The sequence below is a fragment of the Mchenga conophoros genome, linkage group LG19, assembly GCF_057382185.1.
Source record: "Mchenga conophoros isolate Kocher_MC1m ecotype Shallow Benthic linkage group LG19, M_conophoros_male_GT1.1, whole genome shotgun sequence".
In the NCBI taxonomy this organism is placed as follows: Eukaryota; Metazoa; Chordata; class Actinopteri; order Cichliformes; family Cichlidae; genus Mchenga; species Mchenga conophoros.
In genome coordinates, this window is record NC_140544.1 from 13430971 (window position 1) to 13457365 (window position 26395).

The 26395-nt window shown below is 38.8% G+C and overlaps 1 protein-coding gene across 1 annotated transcript; it reads right to left on the reverse strand.

The window, feature by feature from the left end:
- tpo (thyroid peroxidase) lies at positions 1 to 26395 on the reverse strand. Its single transcript, XM_085258278.1, has 13 exons — positions 26311 to 26395; positions 22951 to 23035; positions 22702 to 22862; positions 22365 to 22485; positions 20923 to 21052; positions 20138 to 20332; positions 18887 to 19369; positions 8974 to 9232; positions 5655 to 5825; positions 1135 to 1372; positions 849 to 1057; positions 560 to 734; positions 1 to 67 (listed from the first exon to the last, which is right to left on the reverse strand). Exons 1-13 carry the CDS (start codon positions 26393 to 26395, stop codon positions 28 to 30), a joined length of 2352 nt encoding a protein of 783 aa, XP_085114404.1. The 3' UTR covers positions 1 to 27.

Consider the following 26395-nt stretch of genomic DNA (forward strand, 5'->3'; position numbering starts at 1 on the left):
GAGTGCAACGTGCTTGCCAAGTTTTTATTAGTGGTGAGTAATTCTCTTATCGTGTTCCCACAAATACCTGAAAACATGAAGGAAGTTTTTTTGTTTGTTTCTTTTTTAAAAAACAGACAAAAAACCAAAACAATGACCGGATTTACAAAAAATGAGAAAACATTTTGTTTACTGTAACAGCCTGAAAGAGGCAGTGTTTGCAAGATCATTTTTAAACACCTGTTATTTGTAATTACCTGATTATACTTTTAACATAATAATAAGTGTGTATAGGCTTACAAGCGTATTGAGTCAGTGATCTTTAGCAAATGGCTCAAACTATGAAGAAACCCTGCTAAAACACTTCACTCTCCTTTAGTACCAGCAGATAGCAGTAAAGCACCACTCAGACAGTAGTTCTGCACAAGCATATACACCCTGCAAAATGGGGAATGTCTGTGGTGCTCAACCAAATCCTACAAAGGTGGATCTGCATTATAAAGTATATTTCAATGTGAATCCCTCACATAAAGTACTGCAGGTAAACATCAAGTAGATAGTTCATAAATAGTTTACATACCTGTTACATTGTGGAGGTTGATTACACCATCGATTGCCCATGCAAACTATGACAGCGGCACCCTTTAATGTGAAACCATGGTAACAAGAGTATAGAGCAACCAGTTTTCGAGATGTAGAGGACAAGATATAATCTCCATTGTTGATCTGTTTAGGAAGGCCACACCGTTTTAAGTCTGGAATTGGGTAAATGTTTCTCGTTAATATGTGGCAGAAAAAAGGAAACCAATTTAAGGCAATGATTTTTTAAATAATAGGCGAAAGATTTGCCAAAAATTTCACAGGCTGACCTTCGCCCATTTCGTCTTTCCAAGCTTCCAAATTTATTGAGGGTACCTGATCACAGGAGACATAATGAGATGGATACTTCCCCAATCTGAAAGGATCAAGAGGAACTTCTCCTATGTCGCTATTATCACAGATCAGATGGGATAGAGAAAATTTTAAAAGTTCCTCCTTCTGTTGCTGGGTAAACACACCATCAGCTTCCCACCAAAACCTGAAAATGAAAAATACACAAGTTTCACTGAAGCCTTGATTTCATTTGAATGTTCAACCTAGACAAATCTTACGTACCTGTCACCATCACGGAGCACTTTCATCTGCCTTCCAATCAGGCAAGCAAAGAGAGGACCAGTTCTTGAGCCAGGCAAAAGCCTTTCAACAAGTCCTCCTGGATATACATCGATGTTGTCGGGATGTTTGTATATGTCAAGTATTCTCTTAGCAACCCTGGAGTCTCCCGCGGCCAGTGACAAATCATCCAATGTCTTAATGCGCTGCAATCCACAGAATTCCCTCCAATCGTTGTATCCTGAAAAGGAATTTTAGCACAGTGTCATTTAAAAGTGAATATATTCATTTAAATTTGGATGTCTTGTCAAGAGTTCTCTTTATGAAGACTACGTACAGGAAGCTATTAAAGCTTAGCTAGAAACAGGAAGAAATGGGACGCCAGCTGTCCAAATAAAACCCATTCAGCAGAACTGCTAGAGCTCACTGCAGCATCGTTTCTCTGATTTCTCTGACACAAAAATATGAGCTTGACCAAATGAAAACAACCCATTGATTTAAAACTAAAGTCTAAGATGGTCTGTCTTGTTTTTAGTTGTGCACAAAGTTGTCTTTCTTATGTCGTATTTTTTTTATATTTTTTTAAAAAAGCTTTTGCTTAAATTAATGCTGTCATTGACTAGAAGTTAAAGACATATAAAGATACAAATAAAGAGAGTGAAAAAGATAGTCTTGATAACCGTTTTACTAAAAGTTCCAGGGAAAAGGCATGGTCCTTGGATATGAGATTTAGCACAGCTGCACTGGAACTGCAAAAAGCTTTTTTCACATTGGTAATAACTATTCCCAAGAGTCTGATGTGGAGTTAAACTAGGCAATGCAAGATTTTGGCACCTTTCAGACACAAGGCAATTCAAAATGCTTCAAAAGATTTAAGTACAGTAAAAAAAAGATTAAACTTGCATGGAAAGTCAATAGAATGCATTGCAAAAAAATAGAAAAACGTTGACCTATGAGTGAGCACGAATGCCACAGGCTTTCCTGCTACAGGCATAGGTGCTCTGTGAATCTAAACCAGCACTTTTTACAGCTTTAAATATATTCTCATGCAGCATTATATCACAAAATAAGCATTCAGTTTCTTTTCAAAGGCATGAAATATGAAATAACCAGATAACTTTGAGAACACGTCATATACAGATCAACTGTTGAAAATGTTGAAAAGAATAGCTCAATTTCCATTTTGTCAAACATTACTTGTGAAGCAATTAATACCTTTTAAATTATTTGTTCTCACTTTCATCTTAGTCCCTTTTCAAGTTATCGCAAAGCACTTTTTCCCCTCAAGTACAGACGTTGTATTTTAAGTGAATAACAGATTGTGTTCCAGGAGACTCAGTCTGTGCATATTTTCAGTCATTTTCCCTTTGAGATTTCCTGTCATGTAAAAACGTAACTAAGTTGATGCTAGCTTCCCATTCTATAGCTTTAACATCATTGCTAAATGTTAAAGAAAAGTACTGTGACAAAAACGAATGAAAAGAAAAAAGGGAAGCATGTAGAGTGCAGGTGAGAGAATCAGGTGATATTACTTTCTGATTTCCTGAGTTCGTGTCATCATGGAAGCTGGAAGAAATGCCAGACTGCAGGGCAAGTAAAATCCACCTGATTGATATGATTATTAAACTGCCTATCTGATTTAATTATTTATTAACTCAAGATGCAGGAAGCCAGTGACTGGCAACCTATCCAGGATGTACCCCGCCTCTCTCCCTATGACAGCTATATATGCTATGTAGATTGGTTCATTCATGGATGGGTGGATCCTGGTTAACGTGTGCTTATCACAATCAACCACTGCTGGGCTGCTGTGGACAGTGACTTTAAATTGGAACATCAAATTGCTGTAAAACAAGCAGCATAAAAGAAGGCTAAAAACTCATGCGAGTTCTTCCATACAGTATATATGCAGCCCTAACAGATCTCTACAGCTATGCAGATAGTGCTCTCTCACCTGGAAAATGAATCAAAAGATCATTTTTGCTGATTACAGCTCACCCTTTGGTACAGTTCTTCCCCATAAACAAACTGTGCAACCACAGCCTGGATGCCACACTTTTTGCTTTTTTTTTGTTTTTTCTGGCACCCATGTGATTATAATGGATGTGTCCCCTGTTGAGTAGAGGTGACCATTCTTCATATTTAGCAATGGCTGTGGAAATTTGGCATGACATTAAGAATAAAAAAATCAGGAGATCAAATCCAGTCTTTCCACCTTAACCCAACTCACCATACTCTCATTTACTTCCCTTAAGACATGAAGGGATCTGAACAGAACTGCACACAATAACCTAAATCTGACTCTAGCTGCTATGACACTATTGAACTCATCTATCATTCTGCACTAATGCTTCAAACGCACCTGGCTGTATAGGATTCTTTCACAGTGCTACTTTCTATATTGCCGTTTTCTTGTGATATTCTGGGGTTTTTTTTTCTTTCTTTCTCGTGACTCCTCTTGTGAGGGGATTATTTGAATCTGCAAGTTTGCTCACTTAGAGAAATGCTCACAAAGCAACAAGACCATCAAAAAGCTTGTTGGGAAGATGACAACTGTTGGTGGAGTTGTTTGGAAATGGAAGAAATATAAAACAGCCATCGACAGACCTTAATCTGGAACTCCGTGCAAGGTCTTGTTTCATAATTTTGAGGATGGTGGTGGATCAGCCCAAAACTACACAGGAGGAGCTTGTTCATAATCTGAAAGCAGTTGGGACCACCGTCACCACCAAGAACACCACTGATAAGGCACTGCCGACAAGTTCCCCTGGCTAAAGAAGCCATATCTACACGCCCATCTTAAGTTTGTCTGTTTGCCAGTGAACAGAGAAGGCTTGGGGAAAAGTGCTTTGGTCAGATAAATTAAAATTGAGCTCTTTGCAATCAATTCGACCCGTTTGACATAAGAGAGTATGACTCAAAGAGCACCACCCACACAATCAAGCACAAAGTCGGGAACATTATGCTTTGGGGTTGTTTTTCTGCTGCTTCAGTGGACAGGTCCATGTACCATATAATTATCGACAAGAACCTCCTTTACTTTATTAGAACACGATCCTATGGAAGAAGCTGAAGCTTTGAGTTGCCAAACAGAAGCAAAGAAACCTAAAAGTTTTACAGAGTGTCTTTCGAGTTGTGTAAAAAAAAATGGTGGCAAAGTACAACAAAGGGTTCACTGCAGTGCTTGCCAACAAGGGTTTCCCCACAAAGTAGTAGAGTAAGGTATGTTTTGTTTGGGGATTAAATGCTTATTTCATTCAATGACTCTCTCCATTAAAATAGAACTACCATAAAATTAGAGACAGTTCATTTCTTTCTTTTCTAAGTGGGCAAACTTACAAATTCAAATAGTTATTTTCACCAGTGTATATGAATACAAACTTTATCCTCACAGACTGTCAACTTTAAAAAAGATGCACAGCTATTTCATGCATTGAGGTGTGTGTGTTATATTGATTACCAATCTCAGAAAAAAAGGGACTTAACTTTCAAGCTATAGCTGCAGTCTTTTTTTATACATGTCATAATGAACGTGAAGTTTTGTTTTCCACCACCTGCGTTCTGCCTGTCTGCTCTCTTTTTTGAGCTTTTACCAGCTTGGCGTTCCTCCATGGTGCCTTTTTTTCTTTTCAGGGATAACTTTGATCTTTGTGGGAGCAATGGCATTAATACAGTCAAAACTTTAGAACTGAAACAAGATCATTGACAGGAGCAGAAGGCAGAGCTGGCTTGGGCATGAAAGCTTGGGTAAATAATGCACAGGTGTTTCCGGTGATATAGAGCTTTATGATTGCCTTGGTTTTTATTCTCCTGGTGTCAGGAGAGACGGTAAGAAGAGAAAACGCAGAAATGAGGAGAAAGGACAACATCAGTCACTGATCATGTTGTTTGCATGCTTGGTGAGAGATTAAATAAATTTAATTCCCATACTGTGTTATTATTCCTTTAAATGAACACAAATAGCGTCCCAGAATCAGTGTGAAATGCTCTGGGATGCTCAGGGGAGTGATGTGTTTGATTTGGATCAGCGTAGATAATGTTTTTGTGCTTATCAGGCTTTATGACTCATCTGTCAGCTTTATAATAACAAATCAAGATAAGCAGGATTGTTTGCCAGATCACTTCTTTTCTTTTTCTTTTTAAACAAATACCAAAATTCATGTTGTTCTTGTATTGTTAGTTTTAAAATTTCACTTCTATATCTACTTCGTCCTTGTGGGCCTACATAGCTCCAAGCTAAAAAGTAATTTATTACAGCACTGCTCATTCCTTATTGTCCACACTGTAAGGAACCAGGAAGCAACAACAGAGTACTCATATTAATGACCACCCATTAAATATGTCAATGGTTTGTCAATGGTCACTAAGAAACACAGTTTGTTGACAAAGGGAAGGACAAATGATGTGGGTTTTTTTTGTTTGTTTTTTTAAACAGGGTGTGGAGTGGTTACTGTCGCTTTGATTTGACGAGGATAATCTAATGGCATTTGAATGACAGATCTGACTCTCAGCCAAGATCTTACCTGGGAGGCCGTGATCTCGTCCTCTCTGCAGGTTCAGCGCAGCCAGGTCCATCTGCTTCAGTGTATCAAGGACCACTAGCCTCTCTGTTACTTCATCAACCAACAGCATGTCTGCGCTAACAGCTGACGCTGCAGATCCAATTACGCCTCTCAGGACTGGTTCAATCCCCCCTAGAAACAAAAGCCTATTACTTATTTTTCCAGAGTCATTAGTATTAATTATTATTTATAGTTCATGTGTTGTTGTGGGTTGCTGTTAAGACTGTGACTTTGTATTTCTTTTTTGTTGTTTTCTCTATTAAAAAGATAATATATTGCAATGTTATTAAACTGTGAAAACCTCATTGATTTTTTTGGAATACAGCCCGACTATAATCCAGGGGTTGACCACAATGACAAGAAAAACAACATATGGTTGGAAGGTACTGTTTTCTCTGGACTGGATGCTTTCATTGTTGCTGCTCAGAAATCACTCCCGGGCTTGGATTTGGTACTTCCCAGGGGCCCTCCATTGTCCAAACATTTCTTTTCAGCAAATAGAATGAATGGACTGTTGAGGATGAACATGCTGGTTATCATGACAATACATTTTTATAGTTTTATAAAAGTAATAAACATGGTTTTCAGTTGTAAGGTAACTGAACACAGCAAGGAAGCAGCAAGGTAACAGCTTCAGCCACTGGAGGTCAGCAAAACATCCCAACTGGTGTCAAGATAATATTTGAGGTAGCATAATCCATTTAAATGTGAGACCAGCTGGTGAAGAGCTAAGTAGACCACATTTTATTGTACAATGTCATGGGGTCAGGGCAGTAGAAATAATAGGATCCACAAAGTCAATCTACCCAGATGACATTTCTCAGCAGAAAGGCTGAGAAATGTCATCTCAGTCTTTCTGCTGTGACGCACCCATAGTGAGCATCACAGTGGAGATGCTCACTATGGGTCCCAGTAAGAAAAAGCAACACAAGGTTTTCTGGGTCAGTGAATTGCTGTTAATAGGTTTTTGTGCAGTATGGTTTTAATGTACTATAAATATTATTGTGAATTGGCCATAATATAATATAGTATGAATATTATAATATATAACTATTTGTTTTGTGTTTGTTTTTTATTTCAAAAATGGATGTTGAAGTTTTAAAGTGGATTAAATATCTCTCATTATTTTTATATTACAAAATATCAAATGAGATTCATGAGAACCAATTGCAACGTTCTGACAACCTAAAAGATCGTTTTAACTGCTTCAAAAGACGATGAATGATGACGTATGGAATGGCGATGGCAAGTGGAGGTCGATCGCAGAGCCACTGTGGGGAAAAAATGACACTTTTCACAGTCGCATTCTGTCAGTGCATCAAGCTCCATCCGTGATACACGCTGGATCTCCTCCAGTGTGTCCAAACAGTGACCCATCAACTTGTTTTTCATTTTCAAGAAGTGGACTAAGTTGCAGAGAGCCAAATCCGACGAGTGGTCCAGGTGGTGAGCGAAGATTCTGTTGGTGTGGGCAAAAAAAAAAAAAAAATCCTGTGTTTTCAGTTAGCTCTGAGCCAGCATGAGATGTCCTTCTGGCAAGCACTGCAGTTCAGATCGTTTCTTCTGAATGCTCTCCCTCAGGACATAACAGTCAAATTTGATACCGGCATTCCCACCCTGGGGGATGAATTTATGGTGCACAGCCTGATGAAGACTAAGGGAAAGAAAGAAAATAAACAAGCATACTCTTGATCTCACTACTCACCTGATGTGCTCAATCTAGGTTTGGAAATTGATCCTTCACACAAAATTTGAGCTAGTTTGAAACAGAACAGAATGTTTGACTTCCAGGATAAAATTGCACACCATATAGCATATGTGGTTGTAACAGTATTTCCAAAAGCATGGTACAGGAATGCTGGAGGCTGTCTGCACATGCCAGAGAACATGATCTTCAATGTGAATTTCAGCCAAGTAAGTGTTCTAATTATTATGGATCTGTTTTTCACACTTTGCACACAGCTATGACCTTAAAATACTTTTCACTGTATGGAAATACAGTGAAAAGTATTTTAAAGTAAAAATGAAAACACCTCAAACTTTTGTAAGCAGACCCAGAAATTCTGATCTTTAGGATATGATAAAAGGTGAGTGTGTCACAGTTGTTCATCCATCCATCCATCCACTTCAGGTTATCCACTTCAACATCACAAGGGAGCTACATGTCGAGCCTATTCCAGCTATCAAGGGGGCAAGAGGTGGGGTGCCAGTCTGTTGCAGCATCAACACAGAGAGTCATGCGCTGACTCATATCTACAACCAATGTAGAATCAGTCGTTAACCTAACCTTATGCATTTTGGGGGGGGGGGGGATACTGGAGAAAGCCAGAGTAGCATGCAGACATGAAGAGAACAGCAGAAAAACTGTGCGTGGCATTTCTGATTTTGTTGAGATGTATCATTTTCATTCCCAGCAGGCAAAAAACTCTAAAAAAACAAGTATACACAGCCTCAACCTGAATAAGCTGACCACTGAAGTATTTAGTGGCTAGAAAACAACATATTTTCTGAAGAATTTGAGAGCTCTAATCCAAGTATGAACACTGAACCCACATTCCCCAGTGGTCATGAATACAGGTGGGAATGAATATAATTGTTGTAGGCTTAGAAAAGAAGCTGGTTGCAACATTTTACTTAATAATTTAGACAAAGCATATTATTCTTTTTCAGATTTAAAGACTTAACAAACATACAATTGCTCTCTCATATAACCCATCACAATCATCAGAATGATTTACAGTCTTCTTGCTGTTATTTAATATTGAGGAAAACAGTGAATAAAAGAAATGTGGCAAAACAAAATATATGCAAACGTCGGAAAGCTAAGCTACACGGCTGGACCAAACGTCCAAGTGGAAACTTGAGACTACTCACTAATACATGTGTCCCTTTGCTGCTGTTTGGGTTTTCAGTTAGTTTGATCATAATGGTCACAATACCAAAATGTCCTGCTGAAAAATGTATAACCTTAATGTTCTGGTCAAATTAAAGAATAGGTTAAAACATGAAGTGGCAATGAATAAAAAAAAGGTCCCTACAGCCTGTACGATCGATTATTCTTCCTGTGAATGGGTGCACTCTGTATCGCTCATTTTCTGGGTTTTTTATAGAAAACAAAAATTCTGATCCTGCTTGTGTAAATTTTTTTAAACTGCATGTATGCAGCTGATTCTGGAGCTGACCTAAAAAGAGTATTTTTCTTCTTCCTCCTTTCTTTCGGTGTGTTTACTGTGCTTGCAGGATGTGTTATTGGTTTCCATTCTCATACGAGTGCACTGACCTTCTTTGACTATTCTCCATGGACTGAATAAAGTATTGTGCAGTCTCAAGTGGGGGAAGCGCTCATCCTCCTGGAAGCTCTCATTCAGTCTGCAGAGGATTGGGGAGATGGTAGCATGGCCGAACCTGAATGCGGCTGCGGCGAACACGTTGGCGATAGAGGGGTCCACAGATGGATCGTATCCCCTGTAGGGACCAATGTAATGTTTGAAGGACTCTGGGCCAATGATTTTTGGAGCATAGTCTCTTAGGGTTATGATCTGGGAATCAAAAAAGAAAACGGATGGACATCAGAAAAAGGGAAAAAGCGCAAAAGATTTTATGTGTCTATCACCAAATTCTAAAGTCTATACTGAGTTTGAATAGAAGCATACTTTACAAATAAATACAAAATATCCTCTTTGAATACCTGAAATGATATCTGTGAATGTGTATATACATACAGCTAAAGGAATCCCTGTAGGATTACCAGTGAAATGTCTACTTGTATAATAACCCTGGCTGTGATTGCACGCTTGTTTCCTCACGGTTTACTGCAGAGAATTTCATCTGTCCTCATCACTATTTATAAATGCCTCACTTCAGCACCCGAATCTCGACTCATGTCACAAGGGTGCAACCCCACACACACAAAAATGCACGGAAGCCAACACATACATTAGTGAGATATCGTCCATCATTTTTACATCAGTTAGTTATTTATTGCAAAGGAAGCACTGGAACCACACACAGTAAAATAACCAATTTGGATTTTATGCACATTTTTTAGATGAAATGATTAGAGCACAATGGGAAAGATGGAAAAACCAGGTATTCCCCTCAGGGTTTATGTGGCCCACACAACCTTCACCAATACAGAGTTTAGCAGGTCTAAACTCTGTACTGCCTAAACAGAAAAAAACAGGAGGAAAAAAGAAAAGTCAGAGAAAAGTCACAGTGACAACTGACAGAAAATCAGCTCAAATTCATATAAGATTTTTTATGAACTCAGGCCACATCACATCTGGAATTTGGCTCCTGGAAAAACAATTCAAAGAGGTTTTGAGCATGACCGAAAAGTGAGAAAAAAAACTTTCCTCAGGTTCAAGACAAGAAACTGAAGTATCTACCAAGTACAGGAGCCCAGTGAGTCATATATTACAGGATAGTAACCAAAACCATATATTAGACTATTGTAGTCCACCAATTACAGATCAGACAGGCTGATCAGACATTACATTAAAACTATCAACAAGTGAAGTTAATAAAATTCATCATCATATTAAACTGGAATGTGCTGCTGGTAACACTGATGCAAACCGTTTACTCATTCCATGGTGACTCAGGCAGCCTTCCATTGCAGACACATGCAGATACATCACAAAACTGCAAAATAATTACTTAAAAACAGGAAATATCCCAAGGTTTGAACCCTCAATCCACAGAGGGCCCACTTTACAATTCACAGGTTGCAAAGGACCAACTGTCAAACACCTTAATGGATCTCATTTCCAGGCCTCAGTGGGTCAAAGCTGTTTTAGCAGCGTGAAGGCCACGTATACAATCTTATGCAGGTGGTTTTCATGTTGTGGCTGATGAGTGTTGGGTTTAGTATTCCATTTAATGAGCTTGTGCTTGTGTTCAACCTTTCACACACTTCATTTTATCTCCTTTACAACATGCCAGGCTTTTTTTTTTTTGCTTGAAATTTATTCCTCACCTTCTAATTCACCCAGCTGCATTATAAGAAGAAGGCTCCTGGAAATGTAATCCATACTGTACTAGGGGTTAAAAGCCAGGCTGTCGTGGGATGGCCTTTGATTTTTCTGGCTTGGAGAAAGCCCCAAACCTTAATAAAAGTGCAGTACGGAATTTTAAAAGAGCTCCTTTAATAAAATAACAAGTAAATTCACAGAATTATTTTCTAATTGTTATTGCACGCTGCATGATTTGCAGTTGAATTGCATTTTTCAGATAATGAAGCTCATAAATGTGATGCTGTTCAACAGCTGAGGCTCTTACTTAATGGACTGAAGCACTTTAGGCAAAGCAGGTCTGGCCCTTCAAACTGTATCGTTTTTTTTCTCCTTTCTTTTTAACAATAATTCTCCCGCTATGTCTCTCCCATTTTACAACTAAATAGAACATAATGATATTGCCTCTACACTTCTGGAAAAGCAAAAGCCCTTCACAACTGTGCACTGTAATTGAAGTCAGAATGAAACCAGATGTTGTTAGCTGATCATTTCTTGTTTCCTGCAAATAATAGACTTTCTCTCTGTATTGAAATGGCTTCTGACCTTTCAGTCTGTTTGTTCTGCAAGTCTTGTAGAGTGATGTTTTGAAATGGCTGCCCACAAACAGTCTACTGGAAACAAAGTACGGATAGTTTCACCTGCCTGCTCCCCACTGTTTTCACTCACAGCCTGAGCTGCAGATTTTATGTTACTTTTTTAGTACATGGGAATATTTAATGATACAAAATAATAACACAAACCTTTTGCTGACTCGGGTGTAAAGCTTTTCATTAAGTTGTTTCCATATGGTGACCTATTTAAGTGTTTTCTTCTAATTAGAGTACGTTGTGAGTGTGTGCATTTCTGGCTTTGATTTTTATCTCCATGCTAAAATGTGTAATCTTCAAAGAAATGTTTTCTGTATATACTTTAAACACACCCAGTCTCTGTTAGTGTTGTAGCATACCCGGTGTAGGAGGAGCAATGCAGTACGACAGCCACACGGTCAAACAATGTAAACATTGTTATTTGCTCGATAACATATTTGCTCGCATTCCTGTTGATGTCCAACCAGAAGAAAACAAATCTCCATTTCTATGCCAATCAGTTAAATTAGATTTTTATAATTAGTATTCCAGTACAGTTAGAATGGAGGGGGCAACTGACCAATATTTTTGGATTGATAACTCTGACATAAACAGTGTAGCCACAGAAACATACTACGTCTGCAGGTATGCATCAACTGGCATCCACCTTAAAACACTTCCCAGCCTAATTGCTACCTACAGTACCTTTGGCCTGAAAGTGGGTTTTTCTGTTAGCAATTACTGATGTAGTGCATAATTTAAAGCATTAAAGTTGTGCTTTTACAGTAGCTTGTCAAGAATAATGCAAAATGAAAACAGCATTCTAAAAAACACTCACCCCGTGTGAGCTTGTTTGTCGGGAACAGCTGCAGGAGGATTTTAAAGTGGGGTGGAGGGGGTGGAGGGCTTCGTGAGAGCTGTTGGGATTCAACCATATGGACCGAAAAGCACAACAAGGAGCTGATAGCTGCTGAAAGGACTGCAGTTAGATGCTTTTCCCCCCAGAGGGACACAATTACAGCAAACTTCCACATTACAGGAAGACATTTCAGTCCTGATATTAAAGATCCTTCTCAGTGGCGCTGCTATGTATGCCTCAATTATTATTAAGAATTAGAAGTTAATAGCTGTGGCAGGTAAGTTGTTTAGACAAGTGTTACTGAATGGTTTCTCGAACACTCTTGCATCTCGAGTGACCCTGTTTAGTTCCTATCTGTTTATTTTGGTTGGTTTCTTTCTCACCTGATCAGTGATTGACAACGTTAACGACGCCTACATCAAGTTCCAGTATTTTTATTTTGCATACAAGAGCTCACGCTTAATGGAAATGAGTCACTGTTAACAAAATTTGTTTCATCTGTGTTTTTTCTCTGTTGGCTCCACAGAAAATGTCTACTGTGGAAAAAAAGCAAACATGTTTGTTTTTTTTCTCTAATTAACAACTCATTAGACTGAAAACCTGATTAACCGTCAACATTTTTACCAGAAAAAGGCACAAAAACTACACCAGTTCCTGAAAACTGAGAATGTCTATGAATAGTCAGATTTGCTTAGGAAAGTTTCACAATTAAAAGCTGGTCAAAATTTCTAAATAATAAGGAAAGGTGGGTCTTTATTACATCTTTTACCAAAAGATTCACTGGACTATCCTTCCTATGAAATGAAAGCAGATAATTACTGCTCTAATTCATGAAAACAGTAAACAAAATGAAGTGGTGCAGATCATGTCAATCTTAAATATAAGCATGTTTTCTGTTTCATGCCATAACCTGCTGATATGTTTTCCATTTTCAAAAATATCCTGTTAAACCCAACGTGATGCTGCTGTAATAAAATCTGCTACTTGTCCAGTTGCTGCCTTGCATGAAGAAAGTAGTGGTTAATAAGTTCTCTAAATCCAGAATATACAGCGTACTAACTGATCGAAGTTCATCTATTTCACGGTCCTGAGTCTTATCTCTTGCAGTTCTCTATTTAGTCCTTTGAGAATATTTTCTCCTGGTGATTCTGACTTCAACTTTTCTTCAGTTCCTTATTTGACGACTTTCGTTCCCTTCGTATCCTGTCTGTTCTAGTCTCATCTTTGTGCTCTGTCTTCTGTATAAAGTCTTTCTTGTCACTATGTTCGTTTCACTCACTATCTTTTTTTCAAGTATGCATTCCTGCATTCTGTTACTTCCTGTTTTATTTTGATAGTCTCCCTTCTGTTATGTTCAGTTTTGCTTCCCTTGTCTCATCAGTTAGATTCAGTTCAGCTGTGTGATTTTCCCCCACACATGTCCACTACCACAGTCACCCTCCTGTGTGTACAACGTCTCAGTCTCCCTTCTCAGAGTGTCAGTTCACCTTCCCTCTGCACTTCTGATGTCCCTTCAGATCAGCTGAGGTAGGTGATTGATCTAAGGCTACGTTCACACTGCAGGTCTTAATGCTCAATTCCGATTTTTTGATCAAATCCGATTTTTTTGTCTGCTCGTTCACACTACAAATAAAATGCGACAGCAAACGCGCTCTAGTGTGAACGCTCAAAGCGGCCCGCATGCGCAAAAGAAGCTGTCACACACAACGAGCTCTGTTTAGACCCAGAGCAACAGTATTGTTTGACTGATGGCCCTTAATATGCAGACTTCGGACTTCGTTTCCCAATTTTTGCTTTAAGTTATTTTGTTATTTACATAATAATGTAAATAACCTAATAATGATCCTTATTGCTGTTTAAGAGAGGAGCGGTGCTTCAAATGATAGCTGCAGATTTCTGTCAGAATCTGCAGATTATACAGTACAAATAAAATGTTCACATTGTCTTCCCAACAGTTTCACTGACATCTACACTGGATGGCCAGGAAGCGTTCGCGATGTCTTCTCTGGCGCTGATAATTGGCTTCAGTCTTGTGTCGGTGACGTAAAAGGCGGATTTAATGCGACTTGACCGTTCAAACAGCAGTCGCTTTCTAAAACATCGGATATGTATCGGATTCAGTACCACATACGAAAGTGACCCAGATCGGATTTGAAAATATCGGATTTGCGCCGTTCACACTGTCATAGCATGATCGGATATGGGTCGCATAGGGTCAAAAAAATCGGATTTGATGCGCTTTCGCCTGCAGTGTGAACGTAGCCTAAATAATTTTACATTGTTTGTAGAAATCTTAAACAAGGAAAGGAGAATGGAGTTGCATTAGATCATGAAAAATAAGCATATTGTTTTTAGTTTATTATTTCTGGCATATGTTGCATTTTTTTAGTCCAATCTCTGGAATGAAGTGATATTTGAGGACAACAGGTAAAACTGTTGCTGTAAGGAAAAATGCATATGTTGTAGTCCATCTTCTGAACTTTGGGCTTTCATGCGTTTCATACATGCATTATACAGTCGAGTGTAAAAGCAGCCCGATCCCCTGAAGTCTGTATGAATTTTCCTTTACATGTTTCCTTTCACTTTAAATAATTATTCGATCACAACTTAGCGACTCCTAATCCGGGACTAGATGGTGGATGATGATATTTACTAGAGCTGGGAGATACTGTAATGGTGACTCATTTGGACAATGATTAATTCATAATGATCTCATCCTACCTTTCTTCACAAGTACGTTCTCTGATTCAAACACTGAGAACATTAATCAAACATTAAGTCATCACTGGTTGCTCCAACATCAGTTTACATCAAGTAGTAAACCATCATACCAGGTATTTACTCAGTCGCCCTTAATTACTTCAAAGTTACTCCATCAGTATCAAGCTGTTGCTGTCAAGCCTCATACTTTCCAAATGCTTGTGGGATTACATTTTCTACATCTGAAAAAACAGATCTCCTAGTCTGCAGGCCTTGCTAAAAACAGTCAACAAATCTGTCATGTATTAAAAAGTGCTTGTAGTTTAGTTTTGAATTCTCTTACTCCCCCCCCCCCCTTCTGTACTACTTTAATTCTTTTTTTCCTCCCCCTTTTGTTAAAATAGATAACGTTACATTCTGCTGGTTTGCAGGCTGGTCAGACTAGATAGTCCCTCACTTTTCACTCTGCTTCCAATACAGGGATTTTCCAAGCTGGTCATAGCTTCAGTATGTAAATCCTTTACCTGCCTTTTATGCTTCACCCTCCCAAATTATTTAAAGAACCCTTCCACCTTAGGCCATCTCTTTTTAATATTGTAAATCTCTTTCCCCTAGCATTGTCCCTGAGTCACCTGAAAATACTAGTTTCTAATCCACTGCTGTAGTCAAATGTCAGCACACAAAATCTGACTTATTTTCCCCTTGCTAATAAAATGTTTGGGGAAACTTTAAGATAGCGCCAGGGTCACCGCTCCCCTTCGGTATAAGCAACAAATCCTTTGCATTCAATCATAAAACATTTTCTTCGTTACTTTTCATGAAGAATGTACACACGCTTCCTTCATCATTAATCGCCCTCTGCCTGAAGCTGAAAGGAATAGTCCAATCAGTCATTGTAGTGCACAACGTGCCTCCACCCAACACCACTGAGATGGTAACAGTTTCTGCTAAGCTCTGAAGCCTGGCCTGCCACAAAATGTGTGATCTCATCTTTAGCAGTAGTAAAAAGCGTATCTATTGGATAATAAAGACACGTAAAAATAAATAAAATGAGAGAGCCATCATAGCTGTGATGCCATCTGTTACTTCATTATCAAGAACCTACAAAGAAAGAACAGACTCGTGTTTTGTTTGGAGCAAAACTGAGGAAATGTAGCTGCTTGCATTTACTGGCTGTTTCTGTGGACTGGAGGGACACAGTGCTACAAATACACTGACCAGTTCAGTGGATACGTCAGTTTCCAATTTGAAATCAGGCAGATAATTAACAGTAATTATTTGGGAACATGTTTCTGCACAAATTAATGGTAGCTAGGTTTCTTAGCTGTTTGGTGCTGGGCAAGATTCTTAGAGGAAGCTTTAAAACAACTGCTGGGTAAAGGTGTTGACTGGAAAAAAAATAAGGTGATTCACATGATAATTTTCTGTTGTTCTGTCTCTAGCGACTACAAGCAGAGACTTGCAAATATGTATAATATTAATGTGAACAGTGTTTAAGATAAAATGGTTCCCTGCAGCCAATTTATACCAATTTATGGGCTTAGGAGTTGCAGTTTTCAGATATGAAAACTGCAGCATCACCAGCAATGACAGCAAAGCAGGGAATTCCATGGCTGGTTGATCCTCACAGTCATCAGACTTAAAACAGCAGCTGTCAGGGTCGGACAACTTCTGAATTCATTAAATCAGCAGAGCTTTCCCCATAGAGAAGGCTTTTCACTGTTTATCTTCATAATGTCTCGCTCAGCTCGCAGAGGGAACTGTCATTCTTATACATGGTGCTAAAACATTCATCTTGAAAACAATGCAGGACTGCTTTCTTTTATCTGATCAGTGAAAAAGAGAAAATCCTCTAAGTGATGTTGAAAATCTAGTTTGTGCTTTTGTTACTTCTTCAGTAAGGTCTTGAATAATTAGACCAGGGGTCCCCAATCCCAGTCCAGGAGGGCCGGTGTCCCTGCAGGTTTTAGATGTCCTTGATCCATCACAGCTGATTTAAATGGATAAATTACCTTCTCAACATGTCTTGCAGTTCTCCAGAGGCCTGGTAATGAACTAATCATGTGATTCAGGTGTGTTGACCCAGGGTGAGATCTAAAACCTGCAGGGACACTGGCCCTCGTGGACTGGGATTGGGGACCCCTGAATTAGACTGTGGTTCACTAAATGCAGACTGGGAGGCAGAGCCTTCAGCTTTCAGACCTCTCTCCTGTGGAACCAGCTCCCAGTTTGGTTTCAGGAGACACACACCCTCTCTATTTTTAAGGTTTCGTTTTTGATGAAGCATATAGTTGAGGCTGTATCAGGCGACCCTGAACCATCCTTTAGTCTCACTGCTACAGACCCATACTGCTATTGTACCTACAGTGTCACTTTTTAATGTCAGATGAAATGACATGATAAAGTGAAAAACACAGTAAATGGAGACAATGTTGTCTAAGACACTTTTTCTGCCTCAGCTTTAGGGATACAAGATTTTTATTTTTAAAAAGTGTATAGGATATAAGTTTCTATACTTGTAGATTGTCACAAGAGCGTACATGTTGTGTGTTGTTTTATTGTATGCCTGCAATTTCTGTGCATCACAGAAATACCAGAGTTTGTTTTCCATGTGCACAGCAGCTTCAGACACAATACAGTCAATGCTGTTATAACCTCGAGTAACTTCAAATGAAAAGAATCGCTTCTTTTCTTTTATACATCTCATTCATATCAGCTCTCCCACGTAATTGTGACACACTCGCATCTGCAGACTCTGAAATCACTGTGCTCATAAATGCTAGATTAGTTTGTTCCCCCTCAGGCATCATTTGTGTTACTCGGCAGAAGCTTTATAGCTGCGAATCACAGTAGCTTTTATTTTCATCATATTCTGCGTCTAGTGTCGTAGCTACGCTTATTTAACAGCGCTGGTGATAGAGGATGGTATGTCCAGATTTTAAAGTCTAAAACGCCCCACTACGTGTGAATCCATTAGAACTTTAGTGGTCTTGCCTTCACATAGATTAGAGCACAACCTGCATTTCGTTTCATTTCTAAACCATCCCTCTCAAATTTGATCTAGTACCCTTTTGAAGCTTTTTCAAAGGTTAGCGTGCCTGTGAATGCAAACGGTGCTTCTTCTGTGGTAATACTAGGCAGTTAATGTTAAACATTAAATAGCAGAAATTGAATTATGTTTGTTTTCCTTGAGCGGCCAAGCATGCAAAACTGAAAGTAGCTTTAGGGTGGGTGTTTGTTCTTATCCTCCTGCTGTTTGTTCTTATCCTCCTGCTGCTAAACTAATTTCCCCTTGTGGGACAATAAAGAAATTGAATTGAATTGAAATTGAATTGGACAGGGGTTTGACAAATTTTAGATTTAGTTTTAAATGACTAAAATCACTATTAGCCTACTTGAGATGTTTATAATAAAAACAAAATTGGCAATATAAAAAGTCACACAGGCCTGGAGACGGTTGGCAACCACTGGTCAACTAGGAAAAATGTATTTCTTGACCGGTTGGCGAGTGGCTGCTGGAAACTGCTGACTATCAACCTCATGTGAAGGCAGGTGAATCTGGTCACAGAGAAGGTGCTGTGACACAAACTTTCCTGTGACTGCTTTGGTTACTTGCACAGTACTGCAGTTTGCATGGGAGATGCTGACTCATCGCAAGTACTTGCAAAGTAGCCTTGAGAGTGCGAAAACTTGAAAGAGAAAAAGTGTGATGCAACCTGGAAATACAGAGTTTACAGTGCTGAAAGCTTTTTTGCCTTTCTGCTGCAGATTGCTGCTACATTTCAAAATGTGCAACTTTTATTCTGAAATGACAGATTGCAGACTTTGCATAAATGAATCCGAGCAGAATCCAAAATATTAGCCTAATGAATTCATCAAATTAATCAGTCTAATTACCTTTGTGTGCCTACTTGAGTGCTAGTAAATTAACATTTTGGATACTTTCTTTTAAATTCAGTAGTTTGTTCCATGAATCACATGAAATGTCAACTGAAACTGAATTTTTTGTGTCACTTTTTACATCTGATTCAGTTGGGTTTGGTTGTCACTTACCTGGTGCAGTGCACCTATGATCTTACGAGTCTCTTGGTATATCATCTCTGGGCTCCAGTGACCGTTGATGTGTTTCAGTGCCTCTGCAATTCGATTGTGTTCTCTGAGCCACAGCGTGTGCAAAGAAGTCAGAGGCAGACCTTCGCTGACCCGGTTGTCTCCTGCACTGAAGCATTCAACTCTTTCCCCTTGCAGATCTTGGTGGCAGGCTGATGGCAGCTTGGTTACAAATGGGAGATAAGGCCTTCCTTTTGGATCTTTGAATCGGGCATTGACAGCAAGTTTTCCATTATGGCCAGGAAGGTCACGAAGGAAGCTCTCCAGCTTTTGATTGTGGCCGTAGACAGCAGAAGCATCAATGAATGAAGTCATGGCATTGAGCTGTTGTCGCTGCAGGGCTTGTCTTATACCAGACTGAAAATTGACAAAGCAGTCTGATGTGGAGCGAAAAAATGGCATACAGCCTTGTAGACCATCATTCATCTGCAGAGAGGATAGAATCATTTACTGATCATTTAGTGCTTCCGGTAAACTTTAAACTACTGCTGATCTACCACATGTATTTGTTGTCGTCTTTGTCATGGAATTTTGAAGGCCCAATTCACATTTGGAAAAGTAAACGTATGTAATATAAAGCAATGCCTTATCCCAGAGTGAAAGGTGCCATTTTGTCAGATGTCACCTGCAAAGTAAGATGGCATTAAAAAGGACTGACTGGGCTCCTGCTAATAACTAAAGGCAGTTGGAGAAGTTTATAACTCTGGGCAGGTGACCGCTTGTCATCTAGCTAGCTGTAACATCTATGCATGGTGTGAGATTTTTCTCATGCACTCGGTCTCCAGATTACCATGGCTTCCATTTTTTTCCATAGTTTAAAGCTAGCTGTCATACAAGTACAGAGGGTCCTATAGTACAAACAGGCCTGGTGACAAAAACATTAACACCATGCTCTTGAACTTTTCAAACAAGGATGCACAGCTCTGTCCATCACCACCACCAGGGAGTTCATAGCAACAGAGATTTTAAAGTTTGTTTGTTTTTAATGTAAATGGGGTTTTTTGGGAAGTACTACAATGAACCTATTACTGTGTTATTTTATGTATTTAAATATGTGATTATCTCAGGATCAAACTGGGTGAGCTTCACTGGGCTGCTATTGTGCAAAAGTCCAGGAAAAAAGGGATTTTTTTATTTTTTACACAAACAAGTGCAAGCAACAAAAATAAAGAAAATGATGGATTCTCTGTTTACCTTAATGGGAAAGCACGGATGCACATTTTCACACGTTTTTAAACAGTCCACATCTGACCCATCGGTGCTGGTGCTTTGAGGCGTCAGGGTTATGTCATGGGATATATACTGGCCCCAGTCCGCCAGCAGCTGAGAGTAGGAATCATCTTTCCATTTAGAAGCACTCGTCATTATTTCCCTGCTGACTGTCCGGGCCTGTAGACAAAGCAGGATTTGTATTTTGTAGTGCTCAAGTAATGCAACACATGAAGTATCAAGATGTTGTTCACTCACTGTGAGTCAATAAGAAATGGAATATTAGGACTCTGATTTATTATCTGAAACACTGTAGTAAATTTCAGCAGTCGGATATGGTGGTAAACTGTTAGCTGGATACAAGTGATGCATATTTGATGAGTTCTCCAACTAAAGGCCCTCACTCTGTGTAATGAATGCATAAATTAGGACTAAAATTGAATTCAAGTGTGAGCAAAACGGTTTCATCTGCTTTTTTGGAAGAAAATATGTTTATCCACATGATAAGAAACCAACTGTTTTTAGGTTATGGATGTAGTGTATACGCTAGATGCAATATATAAATGCGGTTCTAATCTATGTCATCTCACACTCTCCTGTGCTCTTCCTAAATTGCTGTGGACGTTATCTGCTGTGAAACAGGTGAGGAAAAATAAATGAAATGCTACATTAACTCAGGGTTTTGCAGGGCGAGCCGGCTTCATTTCTACATTTCTGTAATTTATCCACCAAGACTTTTGTGTCTGTTGGACCGGTATTTTGTAGATTACCGGGGGAAGTTGGAATCCATTATGGAGCCGTTCTGGGTTCCAGCCTTTTGGTTCGCTCTCCCCGTCTTCGTATTCAGCTGGTAGCCATCTGACCAAGGCAGTGTTGGCTGCTCCCCAGCGAGGATTTTGCCTGACAAAGAGAAACATGAAGTGTGTCCAAAAATACTGCCATGCAAAACTGTATAACCCCTTACTGAAAGCATCATCCAGTTTACTGGATTATTAAGGTTTAAAATGGTGCATTCAGTACATTCATATAAATTAAATGTACAGAAATGACAGTATCTGTTTTGACGGTTAGTTTGTGGTTATGATCCTGTGAGAAACATCATCGTTGCTGCACATTGACTTAGGATCATTGCAACAGCATCATTTTTATGCTCTTAAATGACTGTTTAAAACCAAAAAGGATTGCAAGAACCTGTCATGTATTTATTTTTTTGTTGCCTTTTGCCTCCTCGTCAACAGCTGGCACACACACACAAGATAACAAGATAACTTATCAGCTGGCGGCTGACAAACATTTCATAGTTCCAGCTTCTTGATTTGAGAATTTTCTACTTTCCTTTTAATTAGACATCACAAGCGAGGGAAGAAACCAAATGATAATAAATGCTCATAGGCAAAACATGCCCTCCTTTATCACCATAATTTACAAAATTAACATTATGACAACATTAAGGCTGAAAACTAGCATTTGACACCAATCTCTTTAGGAAAGTAAAGTAACAAGGAGTCACCCCCCTTTTTTTGGCCATTATAAAAAAATATATATATTTTTTATTTTTTTAATAACCCCTGTGCAAGGGTTCTAAAGGGTGAGTTTACCCACAGAGGGCAAGACTGCCTTGCACCAGGCAGAAAATATACTCTTTAAAGCTGTAAAGTGGGGTCTTTAAAATGGGCAAACTATAGGCTTTCACATGCTTTTGAAGTCGGACTCAAGTGGGCAGTGGAGGAGTGGAAGTTTTTGAAGGGGCTTAGCTTAGGAAGCAGGTTCACCTGTTCCCCTGCGAGGAAGAGATCGTGGCTCGTGTTGCATTTCAGTAATTAAAAATAATGAGAAATTATGAATATACAAATTATTGATGAATCAACATTTGAAACTTGACAGGTACTTGAATATTCAAGAATGTTGACTAGTTCAGGAAGTTTTTATTTTTAATTGTTTGAGAAATGCTTTACTAAAAACAGCATGCAGTGAAGTGAACATAACTAAATATATTTCATTAAGTTTAAGATGATGCTGATGATTATTAATACATTTATTTGCTACCTGTATGCATCGAAACTATCAAAACAGATAATGGCTTTTCTAATCCTGACATACTGTAGTTTTGCCTGGAGGCCTAATTATGTGCTTGCTAAGACAAAATTTACATTGGATATGAAATGAAGTTTTCATTTAGGGGAAACGGTTGTTCAGATGTCATTTTAACTACCTGTTGTTGCAGAGTCCTGATATCAGTCGATACTTGTAGAGATGGGTGTACCGACAGGTGGCTGGACTTGTAGGAGGACATTTTGACAGCTCTGCAATCAGCTTCAACAGTTGTTCTTGAGCTAGAGTAACAAAGCAGGCAGAGTTGGACTGATTGATATGAAACTTTTAAATCTGAGCAAACATTATTGAAATTCTGTTGCTGATCATGTGTGGCCGGTTAAACTGTTTTACAATGACAGAACTAGTAAAGGTGGTCTGACTAAAAATGTAATGAAAACTTTTCTAAATGTTCCATCCAAGGTGAAACCGAGTTTCCTAAAAGAAAGTAATTCTACCGGGTGTTGTGAGCTCCTGATTATATCTCTGTTTCACTTTCTTCTTTAGGACACGAAGAGTCGTTTGGAAAACCTCTGCAGCCCTAGAAATGTGCTTCGTCTCAGGGTCGGCTTGCCGAAAAAATTTAAGCATGTGTTGGGAAGCTGAGGGTTTGGTCCACCTAGCGAGAAAAACAGATAAAAGGGCAGTTAGAGTTCCTTTGATCCTTTTCTGCACAGATTATTTGAGGTAAAACTGAGGCGTATTACCATTGCCTGACGTCGAGTAAGTCTTCATCTACATCATAAAGGCTTTCTTGATGTGATGAAATAAGTAATTCTTTGATGGATGAAGCTGGAAAATGTATTTTTTGATCAGCATGAGACATTTTAAAAATATCATTTCATCTATCATGTTCTTATTCTGTAATGATGATATTAAATATACATGGATCAAAGTAACTTGTTTCTGAGATGCTACAAAGTAGTTCACACTGGGAGTAGTTGAACACCAAAACATGACTAAGGAGATATACCGTTTGAACTAAAACTAGAAAAAGGAATAACAAAAACAATAATTAAATTGACAATTCACATGTGACGTTTCATTTTCAGTTTATCAGTGAAACTGTTCAAGCATCATGTATTTATGTGAGCAGACTAAAGACACGGAGATCTCTGGGAGAGATCTGGGGCATTAAAACACGATGACGTTAATGCTGCGTAAGCACCGAGCAACACTTGTCCTTTTCCACTGCACAAAGTTCAAGTGGCTCAGTGACGAATGCATGACCGGGGCGTTCCTGCACAGCGGTCAGGATGGGGAATGTAAAGTACAAGTGAAAATCTGTAGTTTCTTATTACAGTGCAAAACCGATAGTAATCTGAGTAACAACCACAAGTAAAAAGTAACTAAACTGTTTGACTCACTAACAACATATGAAGGTAGTTAAGCTACAGCCAGTCTTCAAAATATAGTTAAACAACAATAACAACAATCTTTATTTAAAGAGCACATTTAAAAACCAGCGTTATACCAAAGTGCTTAACATAAGAGACAGAGAAGTAATACGAGTATTATAAGGCCTTAGCAAAGTATCAAATATACTCACAGGTCAATGCCACTAATACACAGGGGTAATATAAAATGCATATTAGAATAAAAACATAATAAAAGCACAAGCCACAAAGTACAGCAGATTGTTTTGTTCACTTCTGCCACACTGCTTTGTACTAATGTACAGTACTTTTTAAATATTATGTGGTATTTGAGTCTGTACTTTACTTTAATATTTCAAAATTTTAATATTGATAACTTGAGAACTATCCACATGTGTTTTTAAAAAGGTTGATATTTCTAGTTGTTACAAGTGAATTTTCACTGCTTTTCACATACTTAACTTACTTAACTAACTTACTTTAAAATAAATAGATGCCATTTTGGAACATTAAATTAAGTAATTTGTCTGGTATTTGGTGGTTTGCGTGGGTTCTCCCCCAGTACTCTCCTCCCACAGCCCAAAGACAGTTAGTGGGGATAGGTTAATTGGAAACACTAAATTGCCCATAGGTGGGAATGTGAGTGTTAGCCCTGCGACAGACTGGCGACCTGTCCAGGGTGTACCCTGCCTCTCGCCCTAAGACAGCTGGGATAGGCTCCAGCGCCCCTTAAAAGGACAAACAGAAGCTGGATGGATGGATATTAAATCAAGTAATTTGTCCAGTATTTGCAGTTTTTATTATTAACGTAGCATTCAAAATGTTGGTATTAACAAAATATTAAAATACACATTAAATCATTTGATTTTAAATGATTAAAATAAGGCAACAAAAGGTGAAAGTGTTCACTTGAACTTTACTGTGAACAAACATTGTTTGTTTTAATGTAATAATGGATTGGATTTATATAGCGCTTTTCTAGGCACCCAAAGCGCTTTACAATACCACTATTCATTCACTCTCACATTCACACACTGGTGGAGGCAGCTACAGTTGTAGCCACAGCTGCCCTGGGGCAGACTGACAGAAGCGAGGCTGCCATATCGCGCCATCGGCCCCTCTGGCCAACACCAGTAGGCAAGTAGGGTAAAGTGTCTTGCCCAAGGACACAACGACCAGGACAGAGAGCCCAGGGATCGAACCGGCGACCTTCCGGTTACAGATGCGATTCCCAACCCCCTGAGCCACGGTCGCCCACAATGTAAATGACTCTGTGCAGAATCCTAAATATTTCTGTATCCAGTCAACTTATTTAAGCAGTGCATGAAAAAAATTGAAGAAAAAAATACAATAAGAGAAAAATAATTTTCTCTTAAGAAAAATGTGTTGGATACAGTAGATCTGGTTAAATCAAAACTTTAGTAACGTGCCATGCACTGTGATAGTGCTTGAATAGAAACTTCTAAGAGGACAGTGCATGGCACATTACTAAAGTTTTGATTTAACCAGATCAACTGTATCCAACACATCCAGCTCTTTTCTCTGAGGGAGAAAAGCAATTTCAGCACCAACAAAGAATTTGCTACATGAAGACAAAGTTCTGGTGAAAGAAAGCTGATAGTGACCCCAAGGGAGGAGTAATCTTTAAATGATTTCTCAGAAGTAAAAACAAGATGAAACTCTTGGGATGATGTGTGAACGCTCCCTCTCAAGGATCTCTGGGTTAGCCTTGTGATGGTGTCAATCCTCTCGTCCATTGAGCGAATGAATTAGATAAGAGGTTACAAAGACGTATGGATGGAGGTTTTTAATGAGATGACTGGGGAAATAATAGAAACGTGGACTGAACCAGCTCCATGCTGGCCAAGTAGCATCCCATCCTTGAGAGCTATGTTTTGATGTTGTTGCATAGTCACTGACCTTAGAATTCATTTAAGGGCACTTAAAAGACCAAAGAACCTATTTCTGAGTAACTTGTGTTATTCCAAAGAGTCCATGTAGCTCAAGTCATGGTCAGGCTTAGCGGTGCCTTTTGGGGCACAATGACCTGACAATTTAGCACCATTTACTTTGCATCCACTGAAGCCCTCAAGGACTATTTATCCACCCAGTGATAGTGTTCACTGTGTTCTTATCTGAAGAACTATACTTCAGTACCAAGTAACAATATGTCCTGATACTGATATCATTTAACCCTCGTTCTCAGTAATAACTAGAGACACTGCCTAAAATATCTCTGCACAGGCTGGTTCATAATAAATGTATTGCACCAGTGAGCAGTATGAATTATATTCTGAAATCTATTTTCTGGGTGAGAAGAAGCTGGTTTCATATACCCCAAATCCTGAAATTATCCTGAAATCATACTTGGTTGATTATAGGTTTCACTCTAATTGTAAGGCTGAAGAAGTTGAAAGCTGCATAAAATGTGCTTTCTTATTCCATTACGTACATTATAGCCGTGCCCAAAAAGAACATCAGTCGTTTCAGTTCTTCCAGTTCAATTCATGAATTTTATCTAATATTTATAAATGATCCAATATTTTTCATGACAGTTTCAGCAAATACATAAAATGCACAAATAAAAATATACTTACCGGTCAGTGTTTTGACATCATCTGCTGTAAAACTTGGAAGAGAAATGCAGGAAATCATTACAAGACAAAGGCAATGAAAGTATGCCATTCTTACTGTCACCAACAATCCAAGATCTGAGAGCTGTGTTTGTGGTGCAGCGTGCACTTGTATACTGAGAAACCTGGGAGCCCAATGCCAT

What these genes read in the sequence shown, in the direction of transcription:
- tpo (XM_085258278.1), bottom strand. Translation starts at nt 26,395, where the DNA reads ATGGCATTGGGCTCCCAGGTTTCTCAGTATACAAGTGCACGCTGCACC. An exon ending in TCAGGAGCTCACAACACCCG is followed by an intron (nt 22,486 to 22,701) that starts GTAGAATTACTT and finishes TTGTTACTCTAG; the next exon opens with CTCAAGAACAACTGTTGAAG. An exon ending in TCATAGGTGCACTGCACCAG is followed by an intron (nt 9,233 to 18,886) that starts GTAAGTGACAAC and finishes TTTGATTCCCAG; the next exon opens with ATCATAACCCTAAGAGACTA.